At 33.3% G+C, this 12591-nt stretch overlaps 1 protein-coding gene across 1 annotated transcript; it reads right to left on the bottom strand.

Moving 5' to 3' along the window:
- Positions 1-6600: 6600 nt before the first annotated feature.
- Positions 6601-11749, bottom strand: LOC117325444 (doublesex- and mab-3-related transcription factor A2-like). Its single transcript, XM_033881653.1, has 2 exons — positions 11179-11749; positions 6601-8379 (listed from the first exon to the last, which is right to left on the bottom strand). Exons 1-2 carry the CDS (start codon positions 11558-11560, stop codon positions 7652-7654), a joined length of 1110 nt encoding a protein of 369 aa, XP_033737544.1. The 5' UTR covers positions 11561-11749; the 3' UTR covers positions 6601-7651.
- Between the last annotated feature and the right edge of the window lie 842 nt (positions 11750-12591).

Genomic DNA, 12591 nt, shown 5'->3' with positions numbered 1-12591 from the left:
CAGGGTATACGCCGAATTGTTACTTTTAATACTATATAAAACCATTAAACCTACAGGGAAAGTTGTGAAAAGGACACTATCTATTCGTCTCAAGGATAATTTAAGCAGTCGTAAATTTGGTCTAGATATTTATCCTGATATTTATTTTGTGTGATTCAGACATCAGTGACTAGGCAAAATGTTATTTTCGTTCTTTTTTTAATTGTAGTATGAGATTTATGTGAACATTTATTAATCCAGTAATATGTTCATAATCGAATTTTGTTTTATATTCACATGTCATACATTAATGCATTATTAAAGTGTTTTTACTATGATACTTGTGTTAGATATTGATATGACGTTTATGACTTCCGAAAGGAGACGATACTTTTGTGTGGTCTTACATTATCGATATTTCATATTTATTTCTTGGCGAGCACGCGAATTACTTCTAAAATTCGAATTTAAGAAAAGATAAAATTAAAAACTGGTTTACTAAGATTAGAATTTCCTTGTCCATATTATCAGTATTATTTTTCTGGTAATATCTTTCTAAATTGTTACAAAATAATCAGTTTGTTCGAGGTCATTGTTAATATTTGATAATACGGTTATTATTAATTATGATATAGATATATAAACCCGTGAAATCCGTATACATATACAAACTATGTATATTAATTTCAAATCTGCCGCATACCTCTATCTTTACTTACAACGTGATCAACAAGGACAAAGTATCACTGATCTTTTTGATAAGGGTGATTATTTCAATTTCTCATTTCTAGATAGCAAAATTCCTGTTTCCCTAACCGTATTATGATTTACATTATAGATGTCGACAGCAGAATGAAAGAGTAATACACAGGGTTTATATGATGGCTGACTAGACAATGAGAAAGTGTTATGGTGACTTGGTGCTATAAATGTTCCAAGTTGTTCCCCTCGTTGTCACCACCCGATTCTTTTTAAGCAAACGAAAGAGCTTCAAATTGTTTTTTTTATAATGAACCTAGTTTAAGCAAATATTAGCAATGTGAATCACAAATTTCTTTCTTTTTGTCTTGTAAGTAATACTTATGATTGTGTGATTTGCTTCAACTAACTCAACAGATCAACCCTATTAATTTGGATATGGCTATACTATAAAAATGGTAATAATACATAGATTTGTCATATGACATTAATTATTTGTAATAACGGTTGTAACGGTATCAAGTATTTGAAACTGACTTGATATTGTATTGAGGATACAGAGTTAATATGACAATGGAAAGGATCATTGTTCTGTGTCGTACTGCAGAAAGAACTTATTTATTTACGTAAGAGCTAGGTGGTAAAACGAACACCTAAACCAGGAATATATCCATTGATAATTATATGTAAAATATCCTTTATATAAACCAGGAACATATCCATTTATAACTACAATGTATGTCTAAATATCCTTTATATAAAACCAGGAATATTTTCATTTATAATATGTCTAAATATATTTTATAAAAAATCAGGAATATATTCATGTATAATGATATGTCAATATATCTTTCACATAAAAAGATAACATTCATGATGTGATGGAGATGAGGGATTGTGGTTGCTAACATTAATCATTATTACCTGATAGAAGACATAGTACTAAGTTGTGTCGTGCTGTATTTGGTTGAAGACGTGTTGTCTATCATTACACTTAACACCTCTTAAGTGATCAAAGATTCACGCTGATAGTGTTTGCTAATAAGGTAAGGGACACATATTTGATGTGTGGACATTTAGCTTTCACTGGATGCCAATTTCAAAATTTAGATAAACACCAAAATTGAAATAATTATTGCTATCAATTTATATTTTTCAATTTTTAAATCAATTTTATAACGGCGATTATATCATCAAACTCAAATTTGATATACAAAATACGTAATTGATAATCCTTATTGATATGAATTATTCCCTACCACGTTCTAGTACAATACAATCTGTAATTGAGATATCTAAGATCAATAAGGTTGGGACTGTTTGGAACATAGCCGTAAACAACTTAAATCTCCTTTTTCAGTCCTGAATGTAAATGTTAAAAAAGGAAGATTAAATAAGATATTAGTTGTGATTAAATCCACTTGTAATTTACCTTGATGGATCTCTATAATCACGGAACGTAAATAGGGGAATGTCTAATGTAAACTATGCACATTATGCCATTGCTCTCGATTTATAATTGAGAAACTTACATCTTCCTACATTTGGTATCAAATAATTAATATCATGAGCCCTTAACTAAAAATGCATTATTCTATATGCATTTCATATGAGAATCATGATTTACTCAAATAACATTTTAACATCTGCAGATATTTGATAAAAATTGAAGAAGAAAAAGTTGAAATTAATGATATAATTAGATTTTGCCTATCAAGTATTTGCACACAACCAGGGGTCCATCTTCAGATGATTTCAATGTCTTCGCTTAGCTTGCTTTACATAATTGGTCAGGCTAGTTGGTAACCTTAGAGAGCGCGGTTCATTCTTCGATGTCATTGTGCAGTACTCATCTCATAGCTTCTGGCAACATGCTGAAAACCCTCAGTTACCGTTCAAAGAATTTCAAGCATACTTGTAGAAGTTTGATATTAAAATTGAAGTATGCTATCATGCTTTTGATGAAACAAAGGCAACTTTCATACGACGTCTTGAGAAGCAGTCTGTTATACGCATTTCATTTGGTAACGTCCCATATTGGTTTCCGAACATTGATACAATTAGGTACTTTTGGGCAACATGTTAAGGAAAATAACAAAATCTTTATTTATGTAGTATAATCAAGAGAGAAGGCATTCAGTCGTTATAACACTTACTGTACAGAGAAGTGTTTTATGTAAATATTACATTTAACGGCGAAAACTGGCTGTATTCAACAGCTTTACGCCCTCCCAAAGCAGGCGTGGAAAGCAGGTTTAATAGTGTTTAGAAACAGCTCCCGTATATCCAATTAAATTTATTCAATGTGTTTAAATATTTGCATTCGATCAATTAGGTTTCAATATAGAACAGTTGAGTATTTGAACAGTTTCAATTAAAGTTAAAGCCGAAACATATCATTTATCAAATTTTATGAAATATATTTTGATTCTAAATGATGAAATATATACACCAAGTCAATAAAAATCTAAATTCGGTGTTAAATTCTTTAGAAGAAAAAATGATATTATTAACAAGTACAATAAAAAGAGCAAGAACATATCATACCAGTTTCAATCCTTCGATAAGCGTAACATATTTTATCGTCAACTGGAAATAGATATCTATAAACTGTCAAATGAAATAAAGTACAGATCGGGTTTCTCATCTTCAATTCAGATGTTGTCAATTTCATATTTACGATACGGACAAGAAGCGATAATTATGTCATACTGATGTAACATGGTTTCAGTGTTTTGATATTAGTTAATGGACTCTTTAGTTTCTTACTCAAACTTCATATCTGAATTTTGATAGAAATGATACATTCCTGTATTTTTCTGTATTTCGTTATAGTACTAAATACCACTACTAAAATTGACGTAAAACCAAACTTTCTAGAATTCTTAGATCCTAAATCATCGGGATTCAACATAGCGCAATGGATGTTTTACGTTTCCTAACGACGGTCCTCGGTTAAATACCAACAGTTCATCTTTAACTCTCAATTGGTATCTAAAGCTGGTAATATCTTGTCTGTCTCCTGTACAATCCTTGACGTAACACACGTTTTAATTGATGGCTTGAGCAGTTGATTAAATGACGCAAAAAATAAAAACCTACAATAAATACACAATACATCTTTTGTTAAGGTAACATTGAAACTAAAAATGCAATGGCAGCGAGGAATTTGTATCTGATATCAATTGTTGTATGTTGTAACTCCATGTTATATTGTTGTATGTTTTAATTCCCTGTTATATTGTTGTATGTTGTAACTCCCTGTTATATTGTTGTATGTTGTAAGTCCCTGTTATATTGTTGTAGATTGGAACTCCCTGTTATATTGTTGTATGTTGTAAGTCCCTGTTACATTGTTGTATGTTGTAAGTCCCTGTTACATTGTTGTATGTTGTAACTCCCTGTTATATTGTTGTATGTTGTAGCTCCCTGTTATATTGTTGTATGTTGTAACTCCCTGTTATATTGTTGTATGTTGTAACTCCCTGTTATATTGTTGTAGGTTGTAACTCCCTGTTATATTGTTGTATGTTGTAAGTCCCTGTTATATTGTTGTATGTTGTAACTCCTTGCTATATTGTTGTATGTTGTAACTCCCTGTTATATTGTTGTATGTTGTAACTCCCTGTCATATAGTTGTATGTTGTATCTCCCTGTTATATTGTTGTAGGTTGTAACTCCCTGTTATATTGTTGTATGTTGTAACTCCCTGTTATATTGTTGTATGTTGTATGTCCCTGTTATATTGTTGTATGTTGTAACTCCCTGTTATATTGTTGTATGTTGTAGCTCCCTGTTACATTGTTGTATGTTGTAGCTCCCTGTTATATTGTTGTATGTTGTAACTCCCTGTTATATTGTTGTAGATTGTAACTCCCTGTTATATTGTTGTATGTTGTAACTCCCTGTTATATTGTTGTATATTGTAACTCCCTGTTATATTGTTGTATGTTGTATGTCCCTGTTATATTGTTGTATATTTTAACTCCCTGTTATATTATTGTATGTTGTAACCCCCTGTTATATTGTTGTATATTTTAACTCCCTGTTATATTGTTGTATGTTGTAACTCCCTGTTATATTGTTGTATGTTGTAAGTCCCTGTTATATTGTTGTATGTTGTAACTCCCTGTTATATTGTTGTAGATTGTAACCCCCTGTTATATTGTTGTATGTTGTAAGTCCCTGTTATATTGTTGTATGTTGTAACTCCCTGTTATATTGTTGTAGATTGTAACCCCCTGTTATATTGTTGTATGTTGTAACTCCGTTATGTTGTTGTATGTTGTAAGTCCCTGTTATATTGTTGTATGTCCCTGTTATATTGTTGTATGTTGTAACTCCATGTTATATTGTTGTATGTTGTAAGTCCCTGTTATATTGTTGTAGATTGTAACTCCCTATTATATTGTTGTATGTTGTAACTCCCTGTTATAAGTTTCCTCCTTATCTGAATACTATATTGTTGTAGCGCCCTGTTTAAGTCACATTTTTACCTGATTACATTATGAGTGTATGTTGTAACAGCAGTAGTTATACGTTACAGCATTATCAATTAGATTAAGTTAATATCAGGATCTATGAACGGGCGTGTGTTACATGTTTGTCTTCATTTTAAAACCAGTTACACTGATATCCTGAAGTAGTGTAATTTGAGTCGCCATAGGCACGTGTTGACAAAATCGTGTCTAGAGACGTAGTGTGATTGCAAAGATGTTTTGTAACGGGTTGTGACAAGTATTACCAAAGCGGAGATTCAACTAAACATATCTGCACATTTAGTATTCACTTATTTCATAGATTTGTGTAAGTGAGATTGATATGGAATATGATACGTGCATTTTTAACACCGGTAATAGATAGAAAAGTAGATATGTTCTACTCATTAAGAATTTGGATATGTGTTTAATGTCAGTTTCAATGTAAAACTATTAAATTTCCTTTAGAGAAGGTGGAAGTCATTGGCAGCTGACATCTGCACCGCCCATTGGCATAACACATGAACAGGTCGGTCGTTTAACGCGGAGAGAAATCGGTAAAACAATTTATATTCAAACTCATGGTATTGTCATAGAAATATGTTTACCGCTGGTTGGCTTCATTGTAGCATCAGCAAAGCACGCCTTTACGCAACCTTTCGGAGGAAATGTGAAAATCTAACTTTTAGGGTAAAATAAACCACAACGTGAAAACAAAAGGTCAAACTCTTCTTCAGCGTGAGCACAGCATAACAAAACAGACCACGTGGGTGGATTTACAACTCGTCATCACAAGAAGACAGATTTAAATCAATGTTAAAAAGAACCAATGCGTTTAATAAACATATAAATATGCTTAGACAAATGGAAATATGGAGAAACCAAACCAAAATGAAAAAATACCCTGCACTGAAAATTATAAACCTTCTCAGAAGTAACAAAGATATGGTCGTAACGTAATTATTATCAACGTAGACCTCATCAAAACTGATAAACTGTTTTTTGTTCCACCAAGTAAAGCCGTCATCCCGAATTCAATCATCGTTGGTTAAAACTTTAAACATAGAGTGTATCTATTTATTCCTATATAGTATAAGAGAGACAATAACTTTTTGTTTGTTTATTGTTATATCGAAAAATTAGTTTGTTAACACCAATCGAGGCTCCACTAATTAATATGCTTTGGCAATTATTTGAATAAAATTCTCTTATTGCTTGCTTTTTGATACTCATTGAAAAAATACATTTAATTTTAAATATTAAACCAGATCTAATTACGGTATGTATGCTTTTAATTTATTTGTCTTCATTTCTGAAGAACTTAAGAATTCCGTCGGCGTAGCAGGATAACATATACGTAAAATTATAGACAATCGTTTTGACAAAACTTCACAATCAGAAGCAAAATACTAAATCAAAATTAAATCAAAACAACAGCACGTCATACATTTCATTTCTTCGGTAATTTAATCAGAAAAAATATAACTACATATCCTTTTTACAATCGAACAAATATATATGTGACAATGTAACAATAATACACGTGAACAGTACAATGGTTACCTAATAATTGACGATCTCTGTGTTACCCTGACTGGGATTATTGACTGACTTAATGTAACACTTTCAAACTTTATTATAAATAGCCATATGCGGCTATGTGCGAGTCACGATGGCTTATTGCACAATTGTCAATCTGTGTTCATGTGCTCACGATGATCATCGATTTTACACGTGATATTTTCTCAAACAAAAGTCTTATCAAGGTCTCTTATTAAGTCTCAATTCCAATTTACATACACTTACATAACAAAAACTACGCATGCGTATATGATACATGTTGCCTCCCATTCAATAATTCATATTTAATATTCATAAATAATAAGAATAAATAATTCTATATAAATGTGAACATATTCCTGTTCACAATATATGTTAATGAGAGACAGATATGCTGCAATCATTAATTGTTCTTATTTACTTCCGTGGACAGGTAAACACTGTTCACAGTCACTGTCAAACAACCTCAAACCATAGCTTGGCATTTGTACGTTGATTCTTGACATTATTTCGTGACAGTTATCAGAAGCTTTCAGTCATATTCATGAGTTCTCGGTAGTTTTCGGTATTTATTGTTCTTATCAAATTTCATTGCATTTTCACCCATAAATAGGTGTTGTTTCGGTATGTGAAAAAGTAAAAAATGTTCATTTACTTCTCAATGGAGTATGTCGGTAGAAAGTCTACATGTCTACATACTGAATGTCATGATGATTCTGTAATTTCGAAATAGAGCTGAACACTTTCGGTGCATTTGACAAGCACTTATATATAAGAAACACCTGTTCAATGTTCAAGCCACGAACCTGTCAGAATTGTTCCTTATCATTGAGACATTTATGAAGTTAAGGAGTATTACTCACGTCCTGCCTCTCACACGTGCCATTTGATTGAGCACCCCTTTACAGTTCAACATAACCACCGAATTGTTCCTTTCATTCGCCAAGGCATCCAGACTTGTCACTGGTGGAAGCAGTAAAGGGTTTTGTCGGACAGTATGGGTACATGGTGTAAGGGAATGGTTTGGATGCACTATCAGTTGTGAGTCCGTTGTAAGCAGAATAATTACTACCCAGAGTTAGCCCAGGAAATGCAGGTGGGTAGGGCATAGCAAGAAGTCCCCGGCTCATGCTACCCCAGGCGTTACGAATGGAGTTCAACGAATGGGCACTAGCTATGGAGGACGCTATGGGAGAAAATGCTGACTTAAGAGATGGGGCACCAAGAGGATTTGATATACCATGAGGGGTAATTAAAGGACTTCCGGCAAAGTGTGATGACATACCGCTCGCTTCGCCATGGCTGTTTAGAATTTGCTCTATACATTGCACAACGTCACCACCACAGCCCTGTAAAATCAGCTGAAGTACGCTTCGCTTCATATGCGGGAAGATACGAGACAACATCTCAATCGGCTGACGTTTGTTTCCGCCATAGTGGGCGAGAGTGCTCTCATCAAAGGGAGATTTAGAGTCAGATTTTGAGGTGGGACTTCTTGGGCTTGGAGGATCACACGACCTTGGGGACGGTTCAGGGGACCCCGCAGAATCATCGGGGGACCTAGGTCGGTCAACGCCATCTGGTGTTGAAGATCTTGAGTCCGGTCGGCCAGTCTCTTGTTGTGTTTCCTCCCTGTGATCCTCAATTTTCTGCTTTTTTGTGGCTGTGGATGATAAGAATATCCAAACTAAAATACCTTGATTATTCACATGCTTTCTCTTGTGACATTGAAATAGATTAGTAATCGATTATAAAAGATGCCGTTTTCTTAAAATATTTCATTTTTAATTAGAAACGGGCATTACTTGTGGTTATCATTTATCTGTGTACTGTTTCATAATACATACGTATTAAATGACAGGTTTGATGAAGATATATTGCTGTAAGGGGAAATCATATCTCTCAGCTTGGTTATAAATGTAATTCATTAAAATATAACAAAATTATGTATCAAATTATCATTATTATTTTTATTTAGTATCGACTGTATTATCATATTAAACAATGTGTTTTATATTATGTACGATATGGATACAGTCTTAATAAAAAGACTATTGTAATTTGAATCCAACAATAACAAATCTTTAAATAGAATCCTGCTGATCCACTGCACTTTAGATGAAAGCCATTTTATCTCTCTGATCACGATGACCGTGAACTATTTATTCTTGACCAAATGGACTCAGTTACCTGCTTATATTCCCGGTAAAGTAACCCAACCATCAATTATGATATGAACATTCAAGCTGGCGTACCCCGTTGTGATAGATGTCAATAAGGACTTATCCTCTATGTAAGTGTTGTGGTCCGTTATAAATTCAGATTCAATTTGTACAGAAGTAAACCCCCGTTACAATCTTGTTAAAGTGTACAAGACGAGGGGATTTATTGAACAGGGAGAGAGTGGCTAAATTCCCACCAAACTTACAAAAGTACTGAGACAACCAATGCCTAGTCATGTAGAAAGTTAAAACGAGCCGTGCTGTCTACACAGGGTATTTAGAAACATTTATTTAGTTTAAAACATTTCTATTGGACTGGAGAATGGCTGTGAAATATAGTGATAATTTCTGTATTTAATGAGACACAAGAATGTCAACACTGCACTGGGTATATGGCTGGTGTATGAGGTTATATACAGTGGGTATCCGGTTACAGGGTGGCCTTCAGACTGACATGTCCATGTAAATCATCATATGTATCAGTCCTCGTGTATTTTACTCTACTTTATTATAACAGTGTCTACCTGATATTGTTCCAGTCGGATATTTTTACATTAATAGTTATTAAGTAACAAGATATACAAATAGCTATAGCTAATAATATCTTCTCCTATTCTTTATATCACCGTGCTCTTGTCACTGCAAACTTCAATAAAATGCCAACCTAATTCAATTGAATACACTTTGCTAAAGAACTTTTTATCTTCATTATCATCATGCAAGAATAAGTTATTGAGGAAATATAATTGTATTTTTAGTTGAAGTGATATATTGTAGAAGCTCTTACCGGCTTCACATTCAAGGAGGTGTAAAAAAAAAAAAGTAACATCCCGTTGATATGTTTCATGAAAAAGGCGTTTTTTTTTAATACGATGTTTTGTATAAATTATCACATTGAACTGTATGCTATTATCTGTGTGGGTATTCGTATCATGTTAAACCAAACTTTTTTAAGGTATGCAACTTATTAAATAATTATATTCTTGATAATTTATCAACACTTCAGGTTGATGAAACTGTATAAAGTATTGAGTAGAAATGTGTTAGATCTGTGTTAATATCATCATAAAATATATTAATTCAACGTTAGTATCGTCTCACGAAATAGACTACATTCAATTTTCACATTTCTATTTCAATGGTTTGCTACCAACTACTAACAAGGACACAGAAATAAAAAGGTTTGAAAAATGTTGTATTTATTATTGTATCTTAATATTCATATCATTTCTAGCTTCGTATTACTATATCGTATTTATCACATAGAAACTTATTTTAATGAAATTCTTTGAAAAATACAATTGTTTTCAAAAAATCTAAGAGATTTTTTAAAAATGCTGTTAGTGAAAAAGACGAAATGTAACAATGACGAACGAAACCTTTTTATTGCCTTATATATAATCTTATCAACAACTTGTCTGTTTATTATAATTGTATTCTCTCCAATTACATCCAATGTTAAGTACTTCATTATCATAATCGTCTGTTTGTATCCAGAACATTTACATCATGTCATTGTATCACCACCACGAAGTGTCTATTTCTATTGGACACACAGAAAGAAAAAAGTCAACTGTATCGCATTTAATGATTTTGTAGAAAAAAATCTGAAATACAAAATTCATGTTTTTCTCAAATAAGGAGTGATAAGAAGGGAAACATGATCTTTCCCCTCGAACATTAACAATACAGGCCTATCAAACAGGAAATCTGTGACTGGGATAGGTGAGCTAGGTATAACACTCGTAAACACGCAGGTTTAGACACAAGTTAAACTTAATACGGTAGTCTTTTGTCTTTCATGTGGCTTTATTTCATGCTATAAGTATCCTTTCTTTCTTTCTTTCTTTTTTTATTCTTAAATGTTATATTGTGTGTTTTCCCCAATAAAAATTTACGCTTCAATCATTATGAATTTTTTTGGGTAGTTTTAGGCATATTCATCAAATTGAAGGAATATATACCATTATTTTGAACACACACAGTGCAAGTGATATATTTGATGTTCTGTTTTGATAGCTTAATGAGATTTCTGTTTGCTGCAAAATAATGTTACGATATTATTTAGATTATGTACAAAAGGAGTTTGTACAACAAAGAAATATTTATTAGTTAAACAACGTGATTCTCTCAACCTTAACAAATGTTTCAAGTGTATGAGTTTATGATAAATTTTAAGCAAGTATTTGTGTAAATAAAAGACCCAGACTTATTTTAGCATAATAAATCAAAATACTTACCAGGATATTCGTCAGATGAGTCTCTGACCTTGTTACTTTCTAGGTATTGTTTGGCCTCGGGAAACATGCTGACAGTTTCAGGATTGATCTGAAGCAATCCAGTTTGTCCGTACAGCATCCCAAGTTCGCGTGCCTCATTCTCCTCCTGCGCCTGTTGGCGCCTGAGCGCAACTTGTGCCGCCATCACGCGCTGTCTTTCTGCTATTAAGGTGCATTTTGCGCAAACACAGTCTCTCCAGCGGCAGTACCGTTTGTGGCCCTTCAGTGCTGATACCACACCGTGGTTCCTACAGCGGGCACATTTTGGTGTCCTGGGGTATCTATCTGCTGCTCGCATGAACATCCCATTTGCTCCATCACTTTTTTCATCATCCGAACTCATTTTGTTTAAATTGATAAAATAAGCTGATCGATCTGACTGCTAAATGTATATTCTGAAATAGTGCGTGATTGTTTAAGTTAAAGAGGTTTTGTCATCGTCAACAGTGATATTCCAGTGAAGATTGGTTAAGTGCGTGAAAAGACTACCTCCGTTCGTTAACTTGGCTTGTCATAGACTGAGGTCTTTTTAAGGAACCGCGACTTTTACTTGTGTCAATTACCTTCTGTATTGATTAGAGGGACGACACATATGGCGACTGTCGTCTGGTGGAGGGGTGTTGGGTGATGGGCTGACAGCTCAAGCGTAAAGGCCCGCCCACCCACCGTAATTTGTTTACAATTCAGATTGCTTTTCACCCAAATATCATTTTTGTGGCTAGCGGATTGGTCGCTTAGTTTATATTGTAAACAAATCAGTTTTTATTGTATGAACACACAGGTAACAGAAATTTGATAAAGAGAAAGCAAACAGAGTATATGTTATGTCCCACATGTTTAAAGGTAAGGAACTCAACACGACCGCTGTTATGTTGTTGAAGAATTAATTATGACGGGCTTTAAACGGTGGGGAGCTTCGGTGTAACGGTAGCCACAATGTGTGTGTACCTATTTTATCACAGTTTGAACTTCTTTTACTGTCGATTTAATTATGAACAGTTTTCATTTTCTATTTCTTTCTTTCTTTCAGAATATAAATATAACTTAAATATATTCATATATCAAATACTGTTTGTAAAGTATCTATTTAGGATTATTCTTTGTTTTATTTCCATCTCCCAGAATACGGAAAAAATACAGTAGGAGGAAATAATTTTTCATTTATCATTTCTACAAAATGGCGTTATTCTTTTTCCAATTATTTATCAAACCACGGAATCAAAGATATCAATATTTTGTAAAGTCATGATATGATTTTGGTTTGTTTTTGTTTAACGTCCTATTAACAGCGAGGGTCATTTAAGGACGTGCCAGGTTTTGGAGGTGGAGGAAAGCCGGAGTACCCGGAGAAAAACCACCGGCCTACGGTCAGTA

Source organism: Pecten maximus, chromosome 4 (genome assembly GCF_902652985.1).
Source record: "Pecten maximus chromosome 4, xPecMax1.1, whole genome shotgun sequence".
NCBI classification, from domain to species: Eukaryota; Metazoa; Mollusca; class Bivalvia; order Pectinida; family Pectinidae; genus Pecten; species Pecten maximus.
This window is presented reverse-complemented; position numbering and strand designations above follow the sequence as displayed.

Bases quoted from the DNA above. Each gene is read 5' to 3' on its own strand.
- LOC117325444 (XM_033881653.1), bottom strand. From the start codon at position 11,560: ATGAGTTCGGATGATGAAAAAAGTGATGGAGCAAATGGGATGTTCATG. The intron at 8,380-11,178 runs GTAAGTATTTTG...TATCATCCACAG, and splicing joins CTCATCTGACGAATATCCTG to CCACAAAAAAGCAGAAAATT.